The 26,119-nt window shown below is 36.1% G+C and overlaps 1 protein-coding gene across 1 annotated transcript in view; it reads right to left on the bottom strand.

Annotated features, from left to right (window-relative positions):
• The window catches only part of MAN1A1 (mannosidase alpha class 1A member 1), a 151,457-nt gene that overhangs the window by 87,846 nt on the left and 37,492 nt on the right, over positions 1-26,119 (bottom strand). The window contains exons 3-5 of the mRNA XM_064486733.1: positions 25,053-25,149; positions 22,622-22,737; positions 11,972-12,052 (exon numbers count right to left, since the gene is read on the bottom strand). Coding sequence (XP_064342803.1) covers positions 11,972-12,052; positions 22,622-22,737; positions 25,053-25,149 — 294 coding nt within the window. The remainder of the gene's footprint in view (positions 1-11,971; positions 12,053-22,621; positions 22,738-25,052; positions 25,150-26,119) is intronic.

Genomic DNA, 26,119 nt, shown 5'->3' with positions numbered 1-26,119 from the left:
AATAATAAGTGTACTTTCTACCTGACTAGAGGAAGTTCGTAAGAGAAGTCTAAAGAAAGAGACCACTATATAATAATTATAATACCAGCATAGCTGTAAGAATTGAAACACAAAAGTTAGTAGCAATTATAAATTAGAGCAATTGTGACCTGTTCTATCAAGAACTTTAAAAAAATCTGTTAAAAAAAGATTAAACAAATAAATATATCAACCAAACAGGACTTATTAGACAAAGATGACAACCTCTTCAACTTATCTGTTCTAACTCTAACCCTCTACCTTCTGGTATGGATGAAAAACAAGAGTTTATAATAAAGAGCTGTGAAAAAATTCTTGTGTTCTCTGAACATACCACTAAAGTTCTTAGAGTTCTTAAAGTTTTCTCATTTTGCAGGACCCTGGAAATGATCACTATTTGTAGTGCTTCAGAGGAATGTGACACTTCAGATTAAAATCAGAACAATTATTAAGTTAAAAACAAACACTAACCTTAAGGCTTACGTCCACTTTATCATCAATGTAAAAGAATTTTCAGCTAAATTATAAGATGAACTTTCAAATGCAAAATTAATGGTGGTATATTCAGATATATCAGCAGATCTCTCTTGGAGAAACACTTCAAAATGAGGCAGAAATGGCTTTAGTTACTAGGATGGTTAACCCCAAGATTTGTCAATGAACTATTTTCTAAAATGTTTTAAAGAAGAAACTTTAAAGAAATACATAAACTACAAATCTACATTATAAAATGGTAACACAAGAAAGCTTTATAAATGGAATCTTTAGAAGACTCAGGAAGGCACCTGCCATAGACTGTGTCCCCCAAAATGCATATGTGAGATGCTAATCCCCAATGTAATGATAATTTTGATGTGGAGCCTTCGGGAGGTGCTTAGGTCATGAGGGTGGAGCCCTCATGAATGAGATTGGTGCCTTTATAAAAGAGACCCCAGAGAACTCTCTCATCCCTTCTGCCATGTGAGGACACATCAAGAAGATGGCCATCTACGAAACAGGAAGCTGGCCCTCACGAGGCACCAAATCCTCTGGCACTTTGATCTTGGATTTCCCAGCCTCGGGAACTATGAGAAATAAATGTCTGTTTATAAGCCACCCAGTCTATGATATTCCAGTATAGCATATTACAGCCTGAATTGACTAAAGGAAATCCAAAGCAAATTTACAACACCACAATCAAATATACTAAATTTACCGTAGATAAAAGTTCATCTAGTATATAGCTTAAAAGAAACAACTGCATAGGTATATAGTTGCCTCAAATTGAACTAATTAGCGGATAAGCATTTTGTTTACATTTCTACTGCCAACTGTAATCATCTGCACTAACTTCTTAAGACTCTAGAGTCATGAATATTTGTCCAACAATCATATATTTAAATTTCACACTGCATGAATATTTTTCTCTGTTTTGTTCAAGCAGTGACCTTTGTTCAGCACATACTTTCATACAGATTTATGATTATATAAAGGGTTTAAATCTCAGCAAATTTAAAAACAAGTTCACTGATGCTTGGTGTTTTTTTTCAATTAAAAAAAAAACCAATTTTTTTTTCAATTAAAATATATTGCATAGTCAGCCACGCAGACAGCTTCTGGCAAAACCTCTCCTTCATCACTCAGTCTCATGTTATCCTGGATTATGACATCCCTTAAAACTGCTCCATTTTTAAAAACTCTTAGTCATACATTCCACTTTATAGCCTTAACTTTCAGAGCTTCTAGTCACCTGATTAATTACTGTTACTTCTACCATCCTACTTCAACTAAACATCAAGCAATTTAACCTCTTTTTCTCTCTAACAATGATTCCCTGCTTTTTTCATACTGTCTTATACCCATTCTTGGACTTTATGTGCATAATTTAAATAAAATCCATGCTTTTTTTTTTTTTTTTTTTTTTTTGGTATCTGTCTAACAAAACTCAACTAAAACCAAACCAATCAACTACTTTCTCCATGCTTGTATCTGAACTGCTGGAGAAAGAAATATATGCCTGAGAATTAACGCCATGATGAATTCATGGTCACCCACCTAGATACTGTCCAGAAACTCTACCAGGATCCTCTAGTCAACCACCTCCGGAATGACAATTTCAAATTATATACACTCATCTCAAATGTCTATTTTTTCCCTGTGAGTCTCAGCAGATGTCCCTGTCTTCTATTTCTTCATACAGTTAACAGGGGTCACCAGACAGTAATTATCTCATATCTTTGTTATCAGATTTACCAAGTCACTGACATGTGTGCCTATTTTCTCCTCCACTCTTTCATACTGCAGTGGAGGAGGGACCATTCCCTAAGGCTATCTGTCCTCTGAATTCCACTCTTCCCCACCTTCTTAAAGACCTTCTCCTCTTCAACCAAAACCAATTTAAATTCTCTGCTATTACTCTACCAAAAGTCCTTTCAGTAAAGTCATCCATGACCTCCACACTGCAATGTCCAAAGATGCTTTTCACTCCTTAAATATCTTGCCCTAGCAGCAACTTTTGACACAACTGAGTACTTTCACATTTTTCAAAATGCTATTTTTCCCTTTGCTTCTGTGATAAACACATTATATTGGCTTTCCTCCTTCTTCTGGGTCCACTACTTCTTAGTCCCTCTTTCTAGCTTCCTCCTCTCACCAATGCTTAAATGTTAATGCTCTCTTTTCTTAGTCTAATGTATTCTCAGCAACCCCATTCCCTTCTATCCCTTCAAGTATCGTTTAGTTGTCAATGACTCTTAAGTTCAAGTCTACTGCTTGCATCTGTCTTCTGTGTTTGAGATCCCTAATGTCTAGTTGCTACTTGGTGTCTTGTTGTTAGACTACCCAAGTTTGAACATCAGCTCTGCCACTTCATGTGCCCTTGGGCAAGGTACTCAACTCTCAGGGCTCTGTTTCTCCCTATGTAAAATGAGGATAAAAACAGTAACTATTCCTAACTCTCTTTGTAGGGTTGTTGTGACATTTATACGAATTAATATTCATCAATCGAGATTGTTTCTCTTTAAAAAAAAAAAAAAACGGGGGGTGGGTGGGTAATTGGTTTATTTATTTATTCTTTTAATGGAGGTGCTGGGGATTGAACCCAGGACCTTGTGCATGCTGAGCACAGGCTCTACTGCTAAGCTATACTCTCCCCTTTGGAGGCTGTTTTTCTTGTTTGTTTTTCCTGTAGCACCAAGTGCAGTGTTTCAAAGCAGGTATTCAATAAGCATCTGCTGATCCACTAAATGAACGGACTTCACAGATGGTAAATTATCACAATTCTCAGGAATTTTCTACTAGTCCTTTTAAATTTTAGGTTCCTTGCTATACCTTTCTAAAGGACATCAAAATTTCACAGGAAAAAACACATAGAAATATTCCTGGAAAAATATAACTTCTGTTTAAATCGCACATGTACATAACACACACAAATCTAGTATTAGAAATCTATGTCAATACGGTTCAGGCAATAAAAATGATTTGAAGTATTGGTTTTAACAGACATTGTGAATTATGAAATGATTCAACATTAAATCTAAATACAAACATATTACCTCATCTCTTACATTAGGCTTTTGCAAAAAGAGAAGTGCCTGGCTTAGGGAAGTACTTAAATCACAGAGAAACGGGTTAGAGGAAAAGCACCAGGTAGGTCCCCAGCGTCTGCTCCACACAGTCAGGTGCTGCCACAGAGCACTGATTGGCTCTCCCAGCAGATAACCACAATGCTGGTGACAGGCATTCTTTTTTTTATACGGTAGTTTATGCTGTCAACTTTACTGTATGAAACTTGGGAAGTTGGAGGAGAAGCCTAGCATAGGAGGTGTTTCCTGGAGAAGCAAAATTCTGTAGACAAGTCCTGGAGGAGTAGGTTTTTACTTGAAAAGTTAATGAAGAAACGTACTCCTATCCCAAGGCACAACTCTCTACTTTCTACCACAGGATGGACATCTTTTCCTAGTGGTGCAGGACTGACTCCAGTTTGGAGACCCTTGAAAAAGTTCCTCTCTTCTCACAAATTCTTATCTTCTGCTACTCCCAGCTGCATCGTAACCTGGGTCTATTCTCACTGATGTGAACTTGTAGTCCGCTTACTATGTGCAAAGTGCTATGCTCACCTAAAAGGGGGATACAAATATTTCATTAAGAAGTTAATTTTCTGAGTTTCCCTCTCCTTTGGGCCCCAAGCCCTCTTGTTTGCTCTACCACCTTAATCAATCAGATGGAAATCTATACCAGCTTCTGGCATTTATACATTAGCCATAAATAAGTTTTGGAGCTGGAATTATTAGGAAACTGTAGAACTATTTTCATGAATTACTGAGATAAAGTTCTTACAGCTAATACAACTTCCATGCTTCTAAAAACAATTATAAACACAGGACAGAGGTTTATACAGAGAGAGACACATATAGCAAATCTGGGTTAAGGAGTAGGTCTGATTTCTAATTCACTTTGAGACAAAAAAAGATAGTAATTTCATTTGACTAAAACGTATATTATTTTAGAATCAATTCCATATACTCCCAGATCCCTTTTTTCCAATCAAAAAATTTAATATGCAGCAGTTATAACTCATTAACCATGGAAACTTAATTATAAATTTAAGCAAAACCACTAGAATCTAATATCACTTTGTTAAGTTAAACCATTTTAAATAAGAATATTATCTATTTAGCTTATTGTAGTCATTCCTTTTATAAAAATTTCAATAGTGAATGCTGAGTAGTAAATTAATATCTAACATATGTGTAAGGCTCAATCTAAACCTCCAAGAAATCATAGGGCCAAACATATTAATACAAAATAACATAAAGAAACAATCAACATCATTTAATTAATATGATTAAAATTGTTTCTTTCTAGAAAATTAGCATAAATATATCATTAAACCATTTAGAAAGTTTTAGCTGGATAGTTTCCTCAAATTAATTCTACATTGTAGAATCTCTTTCCCATTTACCTTTTATATTTTCTTCTTAGGTTTAAAATTTCACAAAATGTTCAGATGTAAATTCTATTTTAAAAATTCAAAATAAACAAACTACCATATTTGGTAATGATTTCAATTTGGATAGTCTCTAGCTCACTGGTTTTCAAAACTCTTTTGGAGAACTGGTATATGCAGAACAGATGAAAAGATGTTCTGCCAGGATTAGTGCAGAGAGGGCTGCGGTGGGGAAGAGGGTGGATTTGTAGAGGGGGTTATAGAGGAGGTTAGAGATCCTGTATGTTTGCAATCACCTTTCTGCATTCTCTTTGTCCCCACACTCTACCTCAAGCCTTCCTGGACAGCTGTCTATTTGTTATCAGTGTTAAGATTTTACTTGGAAGTTATTGGAGAAAATTTCTACTGGAGTTTTAAAAAATAAAGGTCACAGGAAACCTCATAAAGGTTTAGTCAACAAGCACTTAACTATTTTCTAGTGCCAGGCATGCAGTGCTAAGTAAAGGGATTAAAAAAAAAAGAAAAAAACAGAAGAAACTTAAACCTTACTTTTAAGCTGCACAAATGCTACTGGGGAAAGTGGAGTGAGGAGGTAAGATGACCCCAGACCCATCCATATACAAGGAACTGTAACAGCAACAACCCCAGAGAGTGCAGGGGAGGAAGCAGGTGCCTGGCTCCTCCTCGAAGGAGGAGGGGGCAGTGCAGTCAGGGGAGGGCCCCACAGAGGGGCCATATCTAGGCTGGGGGAGTTGGAAGGAGCAGGTGAGAGCCAGTCTAGGCAGAGGGAAATAAAAAGCATGCAGATGTGCTTGGTGTATTTTGCGGAAAAAGCCCACTGTAGTTACAGAGGAAGGTGTGTAAGGGACAAATCCAGAGAATGTAATCTGAGGCCAGATTATAAAGCTTTTGTGGACAAAGTCAAAAGACTCAACTTTTAAGGCCACAGGGACCGGTGGAGGTTTCCAAGAAGGGCTGTGGGGCACAATACGTCTTCAGTGTTCAAGTGGAGAGTGACTAACAAGGGAAGACGCTGGGAGTACGAAGGTCAGGTGTGACAGGTGTCTATCTCTAAACCAGTTCTGATTGCTTATTATCCTGCGATACTCAAAACAAAATAAACCAAAACACAAACCTTGTTTTCATGCAGGTCTGTTCAAGTTTCCCAGCTTTGGTTTATGAGAGTTACGTTTCCTCACTAACAGACAAGCTCCACAGGCAGGGATTTGAGGTGATTTTATTCTCAGGTGCATCTCAAGGCAAAGAACTATGTCTAGTAGGTGGTAGGAATGCAAGCAACATCTACTGAACCTCTCCCAGCCGTGACTGCGTCTGTGGACGTGGCCCTCACTGCTTCTCTGTGACGTGGCCCAACCTGACGAACGCCATGTCACCGTAGTTTCTCCCAAACCCACACCTGTGAGCGTTTTCCTGCTGAGGGGGCCCCTCAAACTCCTCCTCGTCAACCCCTGGTCACTTAATAGATGAATACTTAATACTACAGTTCTTCCTGTTGCCAAATTCTTTCCCAGAAAATTCATCTCAGTAAGAATATTGATGAGGAGGGAGAAGCTTGGTAAGTCCAGCCCTTTTTCTAATTTTATAATCTATTTATGTTCTTATTTTTATTATTACTTTTTTTCTTGATTTTTTTTTCTAATTAATAAAATATAAACCTAGTTCACCAAACAGTAATTTTTTATAATATAGACATTTAGAAACATGTATTTCTCTAAGCAAAACTTCAGCTATTTGCTAAGTAGTCTATTTTAGTATTTTAGATCAATTCCCTGATCTAGTTATTTAAGGGATTATTTAAAAGTCTTCATGTGGTTTCACCATTTTAAAATATGTGTCACATACTTCCAATATTATATTTTGATTGTAACATTGTATACATACATACATACTATATATATATTTACTGAAAAATTTTCATTATCTGTAGCACATAGTAAATATTGGTTAAGAATTTGATTACTTCATTTTTCTGTTTCATTGCGCCATTATTTCAATCAAGCCTCTCTTTTATAGCTGTATTACTCAAAATCTGACCTTTTTGTTTTCCAAATATGCCCTTTCTTGATCTCTCTGCTTTCTGGATTCAAACCGACTTTTTAAGAGACCGTAACTAGACTACCTTCCATATATTTGAGAGAGAGGGATATATTTGAGCCCAGTGTTTACAATTTAAGCAGGATTAGAGGTGCAAAAATATTCCTGGTGGATCCAACTGTATTGTTTTTTTCTTGTTTACTCCAATTGATCACGTGTTTTATGGAAAATTTAGTCTGTATATAGGTAATATTATATGTGGGTGATTTTATGTTATCAAATTTTTAGTGTTCATAAAAGTACTAAAACTAAATGACTATTAGCTCTCTCCCCTTTTCACTCTGGCCTTCAGGAAACCTGACGATAACTTTCTGCCCAGAGCCTCGTTGCTCTAACAGCTATTTGTTATGTGACTTTAGTATTGTCTTTATGCTGTTTTCCACAGCTCTGAATTATGTACATTTTCTTTAACTCACCTTAGCTTCCTTACAGAATAAGGCACGTGACAGATAGATGTTCTGGGAAATGACTATTCTTTTTAGTGGACTGTGGCAGACACTGAGTTTGAAAGGTAACCCCACCAGTGCATCCTAATTTTCTATGAGATTTCTAAACACTTGTATGATTATTCATCACTAAACAAACTCTACAAAGTTGACGTCCAGCCTCCTAAGCACCCACAAATGTCTGAATCCTATGACAAGAAAGAAAAGAGATCTTTCTACCATCACATTCACACGCTCAGTCTAACCTCTCTCCTCCCTAACCCACAATTCCATCCCCTTCCTCCATGTCTTCCCCTTGATAGTCTTAAAATTAGTGGCATTAGCTACTTCTCTTTTTCAGGTAAGTCCTTCAGCAATCTTTTGTACTGATGTGTCTGGAGCAGTGGGTTTCTTTTGGTGGATTTGGGAAAAAGCATTCTTTTGCTACCTTCAAAATGCAGGCTATCTCGGCAGAGTAAAATGATCTAATGTAAGAATCCATTATATATATTTCCACAGTTTTGGATCAGGTACCCTTGTTACCTTTTTTCATTGAAAGCTCATTCTTTAATCTTTTTAGCTTTTATGAGTTGACTTTTTGTTTTTCTAGTTTACATACTTAAAACATACTAATCGAGCGTTTCCATTAAGGATTAAATATCTTGGCAGTTCTAAATGTTCTCAATTTATGGAATAAAGCAGTTTTTCGAATCAGAAAAATCTTTCCCAAGCATTTCATTAAATTATCAGTTTCCATACAGTTTGTCTATTTCCTCTGACACCCTTATTCACCATAGTGGAATTATGTCTTTTTTTTGATCCCCCCCAAACATCTTTTCTTCTTACTCTTCTAAAAGGGTCTCAATTTCCTGTTCAGGAATTATCTATACTCGGTCTGCATAGGATACCGAATTCAAAGTCTGTGGAAGACTTCTTCTATCATATCCTCTCTTTCATTTCCCAAGACTGTCAAGGCGCCACATGTAACCAAAATTGCCAACTGACCTCTTTCTTCTGGGACTTTGTGTCCTTACAAGGTTAGAAAAAATAGTGCATATTTATTATTAATCCTAGGATGTCCCAGAGTGACTATTGAGCTGCAGATCCTCTGTGGCAACTTGAGAGTGTTAGTTCTAACTTGTTCCTCAGCCTTCTCTATGAGTCTGTAGTGTCACTATATTCCATTACACTCTCTTTCTGCTCAACATAGCCACTGCTTTCTGTCATAAAACAAATAATAATCCATGGTAATTTCATACATGCTACCTTCTACGTGCATCATCTTCCTTTGTGATGTCCTGTTTTGCATTTGCCAATTTTCAATATCATTTTTGCTTTGATTTTTCTTATGCTACAGTGGCATTTTCCAAAATTTGTTCTGGGAAACTATATTTGTAACTCAGTGTTAGCGGATGTTACATTAAAAACATAAGAGAGGAAGTAAGTATGGAAGACATAGGGATAAATAAAATCAGTTTCTTTTTCTGTGAATTGTGAATTTCTAAGAAAGAATGCAGGATGTAGCTTTTTCTGGATTTATTTTTAGTACGTATACAGATACAGATTTATCCTGCCATATCTCAAGAAACTAGTGAGCTGTAGAACATAATGGATAATGATATTCTAGGTACTGCTATTCACTATATCTCCAATGAGGATTTTAGTTTCCCTCGAACTTATAATAGAGCAATACTATCTCTTTATTTTAATACTGATCATTTAGTATTTAGTATTCATCTTATTTCTATCCCATCTGTTTGTAATTCCTATGGTTGTTTGCATTTCTTATTTAGACTCTGGAAGTCTTGTGGATTGACTTTAAAAAAAATAACATGACAAAATATTTTAACTGAGTTAGGACATTTTAAGTTTTTGAATATGTCCCTGTAATCAAAGTGTTTGTCAACAAGTATTTCACGTTTCTATTGTTCTTTTGGTAGGCTTCATTAGACAGTTAGGTAGCGTGAGTTAGATAGAGTTCCACTGACATTCTTGATTATTATTCAGTGTTTCTACTTGTAATTTTCCTGAAGCATGTAACACAAATCAGTGGTATTTCCTCTTCTGTTTTTGCAATATAAACTTAAGAATCTTGAGCTTATACCAATGTGGACTTATATACTTCTGATGGTGATTTATAAGATGTTCTCAGAATACTCCTGAGCCACAGAGATGAAAAGAGAATGTTAAATTATGATGATTTAGTAGCCCCTCTGTGAGATAATTTAGGAAGATGAATTTTCCTAGACTGTCTTAGTAAATATCTTGATCCACATAGAAGAGTATGCAGTATAGAACTTTCTCAACAATCTGAAACCAACTAATTCATAATTTGGCCATGTTGATGTTCTTTCTATTAAATGACTGCCTAATTTTTTACTGTGATATGGAGACAAATAGCTTAGGCACAGACCTGGGGTAAAATAATTCTCCTCAATCACATTCCTGAAAGCCAGTCTCCTGAGTGCACTGGTCAAATGAAAGGCAACTGACAGTGATGAGATAACTGGGAGGAAGAAACAGGAGATGATGGTAAAATAGTCTAATACTGATCATTTCCCACCTGGCAATCCCAATTTAGAGAATAAACACATTAACTGGCTGGTTATAACTATATTATTCAAAATACAGAAATACTAGGAACAACCCAACTGTGCAACATTTAGGGAATAGTTAGCAAAAACAAAGCTGAGAAGATGAATCCTTAAGAACCAAAATTAACACATATTCTACAGAAACATAGGAAAGTATATAAAAAAGGAAATATCTAAAGTAATTTTTATTAAATTAAAATAAAGAAAATCTAGATATAATAAAAACAATGTTTTGCTCAGGGATAAGGACAAAGCAAATGTACTAAAAGAATAATTATTTTCAGTGAAGGTGTTTTTGCAGTCCTTTGCTTACTAAAGTTAGCTAAGTATAGAATTTAAAAATACCCTTACAAGATCTTAGGCAAATGATTTTACCAATAAACTATAATATCTGTAGGTATTATATTTTTATAAGTATATAAATATATATGCCTATAATAAGCATACACACATATAGAAATAAACACTTGCATATAAACTTAAGGCATTGTTATGAGTGAAAAAAGTATCTTAATTAAATATGATGTATATTTAGAAGAAATACGTAATTGTTTCTCTTTGTACGCTCCATTACCCTATCTGAGCCCAGATACAGAATGAAGCATCCTTAATTCGTCCAAATTGTCTCACTCCCACGGAACTGATGAAGAAAGTTAAAATCAAGGTCATCTTAAGCATGCCATGTCAAAAACAGGGGGAATACGCAGGCACTGAATACTCAAAGACAAGTACTCTAAAAGCAGTTTTTTTAGTTAGAAAAAACAGTGGTTAATTTTAAGTATGAGTTCTTAAAAATATGGATTCCCAGGTTTAAGGGAATAAGAGGGATAATGAGGAACAGAATTTAACACATAAACAGGACAGATATGGGGAATAGAGAAGCCATCTACGGACTTTTAAAATCTATGAGGTAGAATAAAATCTAAGCAGAGAGAGAATGTTAAGATTGTGCAGGCTGTTTTGTTATGACTAGGAAAGTACCTGAGAGACAGAAACAAAGTAAAACAGCCTTTCTCATTAAACATTTATTGTTCTGCTTAAATTTGTCTGAAGGAGCGTAGAAATGCATAAACTACTACACCAGGTAAGCTCCACTCCTCCCCTAGCCAGAGTGTTGCGGCTAACACAAATCTGATCGATACGCAATTGAAATACAGGACTGTTCTTCTTGATGTCAGCTTTTAACACTGTCGACATGAAAGGTGAGGCCCAGTCCAGTGACTCTTAGTGGACACTGAGGTTGTCATTCATAAAGTTGTCCAAAACTTTTCAAGAAAATAGAATCCGTGCTCTTCGTGAGCACGATACAAAAACCCCTTCTTAATCTATCAACTAAAGGCACTCCTGCTTTGCTCTGAGCAGTGGATCATTAATTAGGCCTCAACCCAGGGCAGCACTGTACACAGGGATACCGGCCTACGGACTTCTCGCTGGGAAGCTGGGTATCTCCCTTACCCCCTCAACTTCTTAAAACACTGTAATTTTTGTATCTCACTTGCCAAGCTTTCTTAACTTTAAAAACTTTTTATTAAGTGAACATTTTACTAACATTAAAATAGTATTTAAAGAAACAGATTTATCCACAAGCCTGCCACTGTACTAAGCCTCTTTACTCTGTCCACAGGCATATATAATTTGTAGTTGTAATCACACCACACATAACATAACGGAGCCAGGGTTTTTTAAAGGCATTGCTAAACACTTCCTGACAACATGTTCTGCCAGACTTTCCCAGTGTGCTCATATAATTAGTAGATATTATAAGAAATTTAGTGTATGCTAGTGGCCTACTGAAATGTGAAAATTTAATGGATGCTGCAAAAGACATATTTTACCCAGAAAATATAATTTTAAGACACTTTATACTTCCCATATGCTGCTTTTCATCTTACCTCTTCTCCCGACAGATAGTAGGCTGAGAGTAGTCCACCAACAAAGCGTATATTTACTTCAAAAACAGAAACTTCAGCATTCTGTGGAAACAAAATAAAGGCAATTCACATACATATGGTAGTACACAAACGAGAAAAACATCATAATAAAGTTGCATTAAATATTTAAATTTTGTTCAATCTTAAGTGTTTGCCCAGAGAAATTTATACACAAGAGCAAAAAGCCCTGTCTTTTAAGTGCCAAAAATACATGTAGATAGATAAAATCATTTTGACTTTTAAAATAAATAATAAAAATATTTCTAAAATAAAGTTATTTCCTCCCTCTATTCAACAGCAGATACACTATTCAATATTCTCAATGCAGGTGCAATAGACCCAGGACATTCTATTTTTCTATTTGTGTTCTTTTACTCATTTGCATGTTTTTCTTCCTGAAGGGCCATTCAGACTCTTTATACTTTGGCTGGTAGTTCAAAATTATTCTAGGATTCTTCTCATATCATGTTAAAGGAGCACAGCTAGAACGCAAACAGGGCTTGAAGGGAGGAAGGTATATAGCTCAGTGGTAGACAGCATGCCTAGCATACACGAGGTCCTGGGTTCGATCCCTACTGCCTCCGTTAAGATAAACAAACAAACCTAATAACACCCCACCCCTCAAAAGAACAAAACAAACAGGATTTCAAGTTGGAGGAGTTGGGTTCTAGCGCTGGTTCCCAAATGTTGTCTGTGGCCTAGGATGGTCACGTCTCTCTGAGAAGAAAGTTCATCTCTGCACAAAAGAGATAAAAATGTGTTGCACCTTGCTAAAACTGCTCTTATTTACACCATAATAGCTTGTTTATGTTATTATTACAAAGTGCTATATCCTGTGCTAATCTCTTCACATGGACTATGTCTTTTTAATCCTGATACCAACCCTGTAAAATGATGACTATTCTTATGTCCATTTTACAAATGGAGAAACTGAGATTTATAGGGGTTACTTTGGCTTTTTTAAGGTCAGACAACTAATATGTGGTTGAATCAGGATTTAAACTTGAGTACTCGGATTCCTGGCCTAGGGCTCTCTTATCCTGACTCCTGTATCACCTCACATGATAATGTATCAAGTCCCTTTATTAATGGCCAGAAATTGAGGCATATAATTAGTGATTATTGTCAATACTTTTTATTATTTTACAACATTTGACTACTACATGGGATTTTTCCTACATTCTGTTTAGTACGTGTAATCCACAATAGATGTTAGGTACACTGCAAGCTTTAGTTAACTTCTTTTCTTGTTCATTGGGCCTACTCAATAATTGTTCACTTTTGTCTAAAATAAAGCCATTCACTGAAATCACAGAGGCAAACAGCAAACTACACTATATGGAGTCAATATCCAGCTGATGAGCTTAGTCAAAATCATCTGAGCTATTATTTCCTTTAACAAACATTTATTGAGCAACTACTATGTGCCAGGAACTATCCTAGGTTCTAGGAACATGGCAATGAAGACTCATAAGGTCCTCAAGCTCATGGAGTCTACATTTTAGTGGGAGAAAACAATTCCAGAAGAAAAAAAAGGAGATATATTTTCATTTAATTTCTACATGCTCTCTCTAAAAAGGTATAAAGCTAAGTAATTGTTAAAGTTAAAAAACGTTTTCAAAAAATTCTTAAAAAAAGGAAGATTATGAAAATTACTTAGGAAAGAGAATTATTGGGCCAGTATTAGGCAAAAGCATCATAATATAAGACTCTGGTGAGTTTGTTTAATTGTATTTCATAATCTATAACATGAACATAGTATAATTTGATTAAAAGCATTTTTATAGGTGCAATTTATCTGTGAGGTGTACCACTCTCAGTATTGTACAAATATTGGTAAAAGCTTTAATATTCCACAAAATTACTGATAAGGAAAAAGGAAGGAAATTGTTAGTTTATTTTGGTTCACATAGCTATACTTCTTATGTCTAAAGATAACAAAGTCTAATAATAAAATCTAATAAATTTAAACCCACAAATCATACCACTCTCAATTTGTACTTGTGTTTTTCAGTTTTTAAACCTAAGAACAGTCTTCCACATTTCTGCCTACTGAAGTCTGTTAAGATGATTTCATATTCTTATTCTGGCTTTCAGTCCATTTGATAGGTATTCTTTTCCTCCTAGGAAAACTTTGGATAATCAGGACTTTTATATGGACATCTGATAAAAATTATTGCAAGGTAGAAGACTGAGCCATGTCAGACACCACCCTAAAAGTATCTTCAGCAAGATGTCAGTCACCCATTGGGTATAGTTGTTCAACCAGTTATTGATCCAGCAATATATTCTAGATAGAACCTAAGTTATATTTATCTTGCTCTGTCTGTAAGATATTGGGAGATGATTTTGCCAAGTGCGCCATGCTCAAAGTCAGGTGCTTTGTCTTTTGAATTTCATGGATCTAATAGTCTGGTGAGCCTGTCCAAAAAGCACATCTGGCTTGTTAATAAATCCATGCAGTGATTGCTGTGTCCTTGTCTTTAAGAATCTTGCTCAGGAATGTCACATCATCGTTGGTCGTGCTCAGTGGTCATCATATCTACCTTCCTTTGAAAAGCAAAACTACATTTCAATTCCCAACATGTAATTTTTTCTCTTTTCTTCTTTTCAAAGTTAAATCTAAATTATTCAGAAACCTTAATTTGATAGCTCTTAACTTTCTGGGCTATATTATGTTTTAGGTCAGAAGACTGAAATTTAGACACTTTAGGTCCCTGTTTACAGATCCTTAGATGAAAAGAACTAAGCAAATAAAAACGTAAGAAATTGGTTGGCTAAACTGGGGGCGGCAGACCATAAAAACAGCCCCCTAGAGTCAGGAAGAGCTGGTTCAGAAGCCGGCAGATTGTGAGGTCCCAGCCAAGTCACGTATTCTGAGACCTGATTTCTCATTTTTAAACAGGGACAATGCATTCCTTACAAGAACATAAGTACTGTGAACAGTGCGTGGCACAGGTAAAGCCCTCAGTGAAGAGCTGCTGACATTAATATTGCACAGAAGCTCAGCTTCCATTAGCTAATAAGGCCTAGCTTCCACAGGGGTTACTGGAAAATCAGACACTCCAGAATCATAATATTATAAATTCTATAATGCAAACTGATATATCTTCTCTGACCCTCATGGGAGTCATGTTTCTCAGAATCCTCTTTTGAAATACAGTATCCTGACCAAACCTCTTTTTGGGCTTGATATGCTTTATGTGATACCTGGATTTTCAAAAGTGAGTTCCTACAATCTGAGAATTTTAGGCCATTTTTATAAACTTTTGATTCTGATTTCCATAAACTTACTAAATTCAAATGAAGATATTCATCCTATTAATATTCATGCAGGATCTTTTAAGATGTTCTAAAACTTTTCCAGTGACCTACTCTAATGACAGAAGAGGGATTAGGGCAGGAAGAGGATAATATGTAACGGACGGGAACCCCAAACAGCCTGCAACTCTAAAATCTTGTGTGACTTATCCTAACAATGTGAATTGTATAGTCTTCTTAATCTGTGTTTGTTTTAAAGTGAAATTAAGTTCTTTAAATCTTTATGTAAAGTTGCATCCCAGGAATATGACCCACTGTAGTCTGCGGCTTCTACTATATAGTTTCAGTATATATAGAGTGCCAGTTTGGAAAGTAGATCCAGACTTCTATTTAAATTGCACACATCTGTTAATCAATATCACAACTGATGAGCAAGGGGAAGTTGGACATTTTTGGGTTAAAGGTCTCCCAACAAAACAACGTAGATTGGAGATATTGCTCTTTCATTTTTGACTTTCCTTCACCAACAGCATTTGAATCAAAGAACATACTTGACCAGAATCACACATAGTATGGTATAGTGAAGTTTACATCTAAAGTCAAGAGGTGAGTATTGTGAAATCATGAAAAGACTAGGCCTCAGTACTAATCGCTCATATTGTCTTGGGTGTCTTAGACTGATAATTTCCACCTTAAGTTTGTCCCTTTCCTTAGTACTGCTGTTGTCTCATTTACTATACCTGTATGTAAAATTATGAGATATAGGATTAAAGATGGCTAAAATGGAAAAAAGAATTTAATTCAATAAACCATTGTGTATGGCTCCCTCCCACAATCTTTAACATCATTCTCCATCTTTCTACTGGGAAGGCACCCTTCATGAGCTCATGGGCATGAAGAATCTAACTGTATCCGGACAAGAGGGAAAGTGAACACGTCAACCTGTTTCAACCTGAGTACCTAAAAGACCAACCTTCTTCTACTAGACAAGATAGTATTTTCAATAACTCAGAGAAATTTATTAGGTTTTTTTTATAGGCAACTTATTCACCAAAATTATCTATTAAGTAATACATTTTAGTAAGTGAAATACCAGGCTTGACCATTAAAATAACAAATTTAGGTTGTGGAACAGATTCAGCCACAGCTTCTTTTTGACTGAGGAACTACAAAGGCACAAGGTTTCCTTGAAGAATGGATATATTGTTTCCTTGAACCCTCAGGCCTTACGATAATTGTTTAGAATCAAACTTGCATCAAGTTTAAGGGACTCTCCTTAATTCTTAAGATTCCACACAGCATGACAGACCTGACTGATAGCATCAAACTGAAAAAGACTTCTTGGAAAAGAAATTTTATTTTCAGAAATATCTTAATCCTATTCTGAGTGTTTGATCCCAATTCTGAGAGTTGTTTTTTTTTTTTTTTTAAGGGTAAATTCTCTGAGCCCTGAATTCAGAGAATACTTCTTTGCTAGCTACTCCTCCAGTCTTCCTCTTAGCTTTCTACTCAATGAACTACAGGTGAGGAATAAGCAAGCATTAATAACAACTGCCCCACTACAACTCAGTGCAATAGCTATGTTTATTAATAACTGCTCTGCTACTAACACACGTGATAACTATGCTTTCCCTTACTGAGAACCACTGGAAACAACACAGGACTTGTCATTCATCAAAGACAGGTAACTGCCTATGAGATCTGCCTATGTTTAGGCTTAGCGTACACATTTATTTAAAAATGGTACTTCAGAGTGTGTGTTGTACTAACATTTTGAGGATTAAAACTCCTTTTAACAGGTTAAATCACAATATTAAACAGTGTAGCTTAGAATAACCTATGTCTTGGCAATTTTTAATTTCATATTTAAGTAACATGATAAACCTCTTCAGATGAACAAAGTGTAAGTTCTCTGGGCCACAAAGTTAGGCAAATCACCATCTTCTCTCTGTCAATAGGTTGGTTTTACTATGCAGGTCCAGGGAGCCCTCAAGTAGAAGTCCAATCCATCAGTAATTACAATCAGAGGAAACAGCTCAGTATCCTTAGAGCTAAAACCCAAATCATCAACCTTGGCAGACTCCAACTAGCATTCAAAGGGAAAATACTACATAATTCCATTGGACAGGATAATTAACTTAGTTATCTGCACCATCAGGTTGCAATGCTGCTCTAAAGCAGACCTTTTGCAAGAACAATACTAAGGCAAAAGTCACTTCTTTCATGCTCCTTGGCATGGAGCTCTGGACTAAGCCAAGAACTCATTCAGGCATTTGAGGAGATCCAAAGTCACTTCTTGAGGTCAATTTACATCCCTTGGATAGGGAATCCTACAGCTTATTTTTCTAAAAAGCAGGATGGCACTCCAATTGGATGAGACAGTAAACAGGATCTTAAAAAAGTAAATTTAGTTTTGCCACCAATACCTCTGTTATCTAAAACATACAGTGTTCATTACAATCAAAAGCACAATCCAGGCACTTGCCAAAGATCAGTCTCATTGTGTTCCTAGTGTCTGGAGCAAGCTCACCATCTATCCCTTGTCACTCTCAAAGCTCAGCCTCTCATACAGAGATATCAGTTTACCTCAATGAAGAAAAATGCTTAATGATAATTTTAATATAGCTTTAGCTATCTTATCTGGAGAAAATTTCTACATATTCTATAAAATGTTTCATGGAAGGTAGTTTCCAACATTTCTCATGTAAGAATCTAGGTAATTAATACTATTTTTAAGTGACAGTAAAGAGGAGAAAGTTTGGGACTGAATTTGGAAACACCCAAATATGTAATTTTTGATCATTTGTCCTTATATTAATGATCTTCCTGTATCAGAAGCTACCACAAATCTGTTCCGGAAGTAAGTTAGGTAAAAACAAGTAGATCAATTGCACTTGACTCCAGATCATTTCTAACTATATAAAAAAATGACACAATACAGCTACCCTTGCACCCTGTCAGCTTGTCTTCTAGCTGAGTCTAGCACAGTTTGTCAGGAAGCAGGTCAAGATAACAACTTCTCAATCATTTAATTCATATGTATTGAATACCTACAGAACAACGTACCCTAATGAGTACATTAATTGATGTTAAGATTACATGCCTAACCTTGGAAGACTCAAATTCTCTGGCTGCCTATGCATTTCTCAACTCTGTACTTCCTCTCCAATAAAAACAGGGTCGTTGAGTTAGTCAGACCTTGTTCAAATCACAGCTCTTAATTGGTGTATGATTTTGGGCCAATTAGTTAACTACCTCTTCATCTAAAAAAATAAGGAAAATACCACTTAACCTGTATTGTCATCACAAAGACTAAACCAGATAATCTATGAAAAAAATCACCTAGCATAATAGTTGGCATCAGTATTCCATAAACAGTAATTTCCTTTGTCCTTTCTTCATTCCTTAAAAAAACCTGGCCCTAGCTAGGCAATCTGACTACTTTTCCTGTTGGACTATAAACTCCATGTGGGTAAGTACCTGACAATAAAAAGGTATTTAGTGAATAATTAATACATGCATGAGTTAATGAATGAGTAATGAATAACCAAGGATCTGTTTTATTAGAGTCTTTGTCCCACGATTACTTTGAATTAAAACCAGAAAACTCATCCACTGGAGTCTACTCTTAGAATTTTCTGCCCAAACTTACGTGCCCCTACAGATACTTGAAATAAATACAAAGCTCCACCTGAAGCCATTGATCCTACACATTATCCCAGTGATTTGTTTTACACCAGTTATTAAATCCATTTGAACTTTGAACCAAATATGCAAATTCAATCAACTTGCTATGCCTTAATTAAAAGAAAATGAGTTTTAGTTAATGACAGTGTGAGCCAATAAAAAACATTTACTTTACACCTTTAAGTGATGCAAATTGAGTATTTCACATATAAACAAATTTATTTTTGACGGTAAGATTTGCTAATAGGAGCACCACAGGATAAACCAACTCTTAACAACAATGGTTCTATTTCAGTTTCATTCTTATTTTTCCCTTGCAATAAATTTGGATGCATTAATTTTTTTTTTTTTGCAATACCCTCTGTCAATTAAAATACTTTATCAGGAAAAAGTGTTAATTTGAAAACAAGCAATAATTTACCCACAATGAAATGATACTACATATTATCCATAAAAATGTTTTCTCTCTCTTTGCTTAAGTTTTTCCAATTTTTCCTTCCTCCAGATAAATGGAAAAAATTTTTCAGTGTTTTCAGAAGGAAAACTGTGTAATTGTTAACATAATCACTTGAATCTCTGGGTAGAATGAGTGAATATAAGACAAATTCTCATATGGGATATAATAAAATCAATTGGAAAACTGTAAGATGAAGAACTTTAAAATGATTACAAGAGTAAATCAATGTAGCTGTCCTGAATTTATATTTGTTATTAATTTTAATATGGAAAGTACTATCATTTGGATGTTATTGATAAACTTCTATATTTTAAAGGAAAATATGGCAATATCCAAAGAGACAACTGCAAGAAATGTTTTAAGATCTCTCACATTAGGAAGAATCTAATAAACAGATATTTGAGACCTGTGACTATGACTTTTAAAAGTATATTTTAGAGGGTATAGCCCAAGATGATCAATAATAGTTCTAAAATGATATTTTACACATCTGTCAACTAATTGATAAAAATCTTATAAAAATACAAAAATACAATTTTAAATAAATGAGGAAACAAAGCTCAGTATCTTAGCAATCACTCAACAGCAGTCCAATCCCTTTATCTTACAAGTAAGGAAGCCAAAGAATTTGCTCTTCTTCTTTCTACACAGTCTGATATCCCCTATTAGGTTCCCACTGCTTCCTCACAGGTCCCCACGGTCCACGGAACACATTCACGACACCTGGTCATGGTTGAGACCATGCCAACTGCCTTCTGTCACCCTGTTCATCACCTTGAGAGGCCTTTGTGCTTGGTCCTTTTAAATAAATGATTCCAGAGTTTTTCAAACTACCACTGGTCATGAAAGCAAAGAACTGTTGCAGTATTCGGGGGGCGGGGGGCAGGAGTCAGGGCAGCAAGGCTATAATCATCAAACAAAGGACCTGGACACTATTCAGGTCTAGTGTCACTGAAGTCTACTTTCCTGTCTTTCAACATGGGATCCTGAAGGAATCTAGTTTCCATTCGCCTACCCTTCCCAGAAGAGGGGGTGGAGGAGGCAACATAGTCTCTGTTTTCTACCCTCCACGCAGCAAAAGACAAGTCCATAATTACTTACTGGTGTGTAGCTGGATTTTCTTACAAATAACAAGGATTCTCTTATATATAATGAGGCAGGTCAGAGGTATTATGAAGAAAGAATAAACCCTCAAAAAGAAACATAAATTTTTTCCCATTGCCTTTAATTTTTCACACTCAGTTCTATTGGTAATACCCAATATTATCCACAGGTCATATCCAACCAAAGGGCTGTAGAACCTTAGCAAATCACCCACTCCTTGGGCCTGTCTTCTCATGTTTGAAATAAAAAGACTGAACATCTCAATCTCCAAGGTCCTTTTATACTGGAATACTGTCTCATTTACAATCTAAATTCAGTTATAAGGCAGATTAGACATAGATTCATCTGCTTGTCTGTTAAGGCAGTGCTCTCCAAAATGGGTATACACGGCAATTAATTAGGGGAGTAGGAACAAAATATTAGAACTTTTATATATTTTTTAATCCAAAAGGATAGGACAAAGACTCAGCTTTATATGCTCTTCCTGAATATTCTGAATGACACTGGTGTCTTCCCTTGGTCTGTAGAAGAACAAGAGCTCCACAAAGCAGAGGGAGCATCAGGGAAGCACTCTTGGTCCATTCTCAACTTACAGCAAGTTTCTTGTGCTTGATCATGGGTTTTTACAGATATTATCAAATGCTTACCAGATAGACGAGAGGCTTACAAGGATTTCTGCAAAGTAATCTCAGATTAAAAATAATACCAATAATGCAAACATAAGTGAATGACTAAAACACAGCAGGGCCAACACTTTTCTTGAAACAAGCTCTTTGTCAACCTCATTACGATGAGCAATGATGATGGAATTAGATTAGCTCTGACAAGCTGTAGTCCTCCCAAGTCAAAATTATCAAGATGTATTAGAAGAGTCCACTATCCTTAATTCTGAAATTTTCATTGGTGTATAATAGGCTTTGAGGTTTGTTAAAAATGATAATACATAAGTAAAATTTAAAAAAAAATTTCCAATATATGTTGACAAAAATTTATACTGATAAGGGTATATAATTAACATAGCTTAGCGCCTTCTTTATGGGGAAGTGGTTGCAGCTGCAACTGGATGCATGTGGAGAGTGCTTCATAATATTACGGCCTCAGCAACCATTTTGTTTGGCCAAGTGGCCTGCAGGAGCCTTAAATGCAAGACTGTGCCCTTGACAACAGTCCGCAGAGTCACAAGCAAATGTCAGTTCCTAATATGACTCCTCCTTGTGGTCCTAGGAGGAGGACCTCCACCTCCTAGGCCCATCCCTTTGTGCACCTCTTAGAAAAGACCACTGCAGAGCTTACCAAAACCTAGCTCTTTTTAGTTTGAATCGACCAATTTTGTCTTAGCTTTGGAACCCCAAAGCACTCCACCCACCCTAATAAAGGCATGTGCCCCAGGTCCTGTCTCTGTCTGTGCTCTGCCGTGACCTCCCTGTGTGACCCTTGGAGGTGAGTCGTGTACCTTCTTGGGGCCTGTAAATAATAAACTTCTCTATTTCAATTCCTCTTGTGGCCTTCCATTGAACTGCAGCTCACCATCTGGCACCCTGTGCGCCAGTTAACAAATGTTAATTTAACAACGTCATAATAACGCACCACGGAGCACTGGAGCCACACAGACCTGTGCTAGGCTCACAGCTCTGACACACAACGAGCTGTGTGGTCTGGATAAGCCTCTGAGGCTCTGATTTCTAGGCTAGAAAGCTGTGAAAATCTTACCGGTCTTGTAATCTGTAAAGGTGTGAAAACAATACCCGTCTCACAGGGTTGTTGTGGGACTTGAACAAGAATACTTGGCACATGTAGGTCTTGATAAATATTATTTTCTTTTTCCTTATTCTTTTTTTTTTATTATTGAAGTATAATTGTTTTACAATGTTGTGTTAGTTCCTGGTGTACAGCATGGTGATTCAGTTATTCCTTACTCTTATTGCCAAAAAAACAAAGACATGTATTTGCAAAGTGAGAGAGGGCAAGTTAAGACTATAGTATGACACTATTTAAAACTGCATTATTTGTTTCTCTTAGGGTACAATAATCTGCCCCACAACAGAATTTGCCCATGTTAGCTGAGATTTAAGAACTGAATTAACAGCTTTTGCTTAACTTACCACATCAAAATTTAGATTTTCTTCAACCCATGATTTTGCCTCTTCAAATTCATCTTTCATTTCCATAATAAAAAGTGTATCCAGAGCATCTACTATTGTTGCTCCTTTGAAATTACCTGAAAATATCAGGAAAACATTTACTCAATAAAATACTTTTGACAGATACATACATGCTAATTGACCATATCTTGGAAAGAGAGAGGGTAATATCAAATTTATCAGTAAACACGAATCCTGAACACGCCCTGAAATTCTTTCAGTGAAAGAAAACATAAAAGCTGCATCAAAACCAAACCAAAAATTATCACAGGCTATAGATTGGTACACTAATCTTTAGAGTCTCTTCTGAGTTGCAGAAAATAAATCCCTCAGAAATCTCATTTGTGATTGCATTCTCTAGCAAGGAAAAAAAAAAAACAGGCCTGAAACAAGGAGCAACACACATATTAATTTTAATGTAATTATATCAAAGTGTACCTATGCAAAACTGTCTAAATATAATTAGATCTAAGATTGTCTAGTGATAGTGCTAAGAAACCAATACTCTAAAATGGAATTCTACCCCCTCTTTGCACCCTGACAGATCCTCCCCTCCCCTCACACCCTCCTAGCCAGTCCTGACTCTGAATTATTTTCTCTGAACTCCCTCAACAGGAAGACTTCACATGCTCTTACACTCATTACTTTTTACTTTTATTTTAACTACTTATATGCATCTCCTTTCAGTCTGTAAACTTCCTTAGAACAGAGAAGTCATGTCTTGTTCATCTCCACAGTCCATACTAAGAATTCTAGTATGTTTTTAATGCTTAATAATAAATTAAAAACCACCACTGTATTAACAGAGAACTAAATAAACTCTCTGATAAAGATTATGGCAAAATCTACACATAACTGCTTTCTTAATGGTATGAACAACTTTCATAGAGATAAAAACAAAAGTGTAGTTAAATTTTTTTAAATTACAGTAAACAATAAATTTAAGGTCTCTGAGTCTGTGTGAAGTTGCTGAGTTTCTCTCTTCAATTCCTACTTTTCATCACTTATGTTAACTGGTCACTGTATCCCCAGAAGATGACTTCAGAAACATCTGAAATCAGTTGAACTGCCACTACAGCAGGTTCAGGCTCTCTTCATCTCTGAAGTGTGTCACTATACTAGACCAACCAGCCTTTTCCCCACTCTTCCAGCTCTCCCTAACTGTTCTTGCAATGCCCTTCTCCCTACCGGAGAGCCTACGGTTCTTCAGAACTTCGTATGAGCATCTATTGAGCTACCCAGTGCTTTGATAATTCACTGTCTACACATATGTCTTCTGCACTAGGCCATGAACTTTGCAAAGACTTGTATAGTGTCTATTAACACCAGTGCTGGAGAAAGAGCCAAACTCAAGGAAGGTCCTAAATAAGTGGAAAAGCACAGTGTGGCGATTAGGAGCAGACTCTGACCTGAGCCACACCTGGGTTCAGATCCCAGCTCAGCCAGTTAATAGGTGGCTAACACAGGGCAAGCTATTCTCTCAGCTTCATTTTTCTCATGTATAAAATGCATAAAATAATGAGGTTAAATGAGAAGATGCACAAATGGCATGTGGCACATACTGTCAGATGATACTGCTATTTGTTTTATGATTTGATACTATTTAACACCTTCAGTTGAAGTATAGAAAGTCACCTTTTCTATGGTGAATTCAGAAGCATTAGAATAAGACTCCCTCCCCTTCATCCTGTTACAGACAAAACTACGGGAGTTAAAACCGAATTGAGTACAGTGGGAAGGGCACTGGGTAGCTCTGTGACCCAAGGAATCCACCTACCACTTCTGATATTTAGCTTCCTCACCTCCACAATGGGAATGTTGTGTAACACCCAGAGAACCAATCGCAGAGGGATGCCGAGAGACCAAACGCAATAAGAGCATGCCAAAGAGGATAAACGGGAGTTCAAATAACTGGCCTAATCCATCCTCACTTTCTCTCCCATGGCACAAACAGGAGAAATTTAGAGCCAAAGTTGAGAGTCACTAAAATACAGTGAAGGTCACCACGGCTGGCTGCCTTGGCCAGCTTATGGATAAAGACACAGCTTTCACCTGACAGGAAGCAGTTAATGCAGCCAGCAAATGCTCCTCTGCTAGGTACCACATGGGAGCTAAAAATCATGATGCTGCATCCATAGCCATTAAACAAGAATCTTTGGAAGTGTGCCCCAGGCATCAGTATTTTTTCAAGGGACACAGGTGGTTCTAATGTGCAGCCAGTGCTCTGTCTGAAGGACACGCTATGCACATTCCCTGCAGACAACTCCATCAGGTGTGCAAGTTTCCTAGCAACACAGCCTGGAGGGTCACACAAACTTTCTCCACCACCCACAAGTTCAGGCGATTGAAGAGGAGTTACTGTCACTAAAGAACCAAAGTACATGCTACTCACCAAACAAACTACTTGAATGGCCTTCTTTTGATACAGGCTTCAGTTCATTTTGCCCCCAGGCGTAACGTTTATAATTATTCCAAGCATGTTTCATCATCTGAGAAAGGAAATGAAAATAGGATTATAATTTGAAGTTGGGATGTTTTTGCTTCAAAATAGAGCATATATTGAAGACCTAAAAGTTAGAACATTAAAAGTCACTGCTTAGTGAAAAGGATGATGATTAATTAAAAGTGACGATGGTATGAATAAGCTAGAACACACACATAACACACAAATGCACACCGTCCCTTTATGCTTACAAATGGAGATTTTACTTTCCTGACTCCATTTAGCCCTATTTAATATACATATCATTTTCAAAAGTCAGTTCCCAGCAACAGAAATTTAGCTTATCATAAAAGGATGAACCATTCTTACACCTATTTCATCCTATTGACATTAAATCTGCAATAACTCTATATTTAAAATTCACATTTTTGCATAAGGTTCTCTGTACTTAGTATATAGACAAATATCCAAGGTTACCACTTTAAACACTTTGATGTATCTTGACCAAGTCAATATGGAGAAGTATTTTTAAGTATCTATAGGAGATGGAAAAAAGAAACTCTATGGGTATAAAGAGATTTTGGAAAACTTCAGCCTATTTTAATAAAATTAATATTTAACTGTATATATATATCTGTGTATACCTATGTAACTGAAGATTGACTCTGTATATTACCATCCTAGACTCCTTGTACCAAAAATGTTTTTAAAGTCCAAAACTCCCATAAAGTAGTTGTATACATTTTAAAATGTTGTTAATTTTAACAAAATTAATTTATCTACATACAGTGAAAACCAATTTCTTTTGGTTCATAGACAAAGTTCTGATCTTTTGTGCTAGATATTAACTGTAGTAGAAAGTGAACGATTTTCAAGGGGAAAAATTATTCTCTAAGAGCTTATCAAAATAGTTGTATAACTACTGTATAATAGTTGTGCAAATTATTTTCAATGACTCCAAGAGTATACTGCAGATAATTATTTTTGCATACATTTTTTAAGAAGTGTTGAGGACT

This window comes from Camelus dromedarius, chromosome 6 (assembly GCF_036321535.1).
Source record: "Camelus dromedarius isolate mCamDro1 chromosome 6, mCamDro1.pat, whole genome shotgun sequence".
Lineage (NCBI taxonomy): Eukaryota > Metazoa > Chordata > Mammalia > Artiodactyla > Camelidae > Camelus > Camelus dromedarius.
This window is presented reverse-complemented; position numbering and strand designations above follow the sequence as displayed.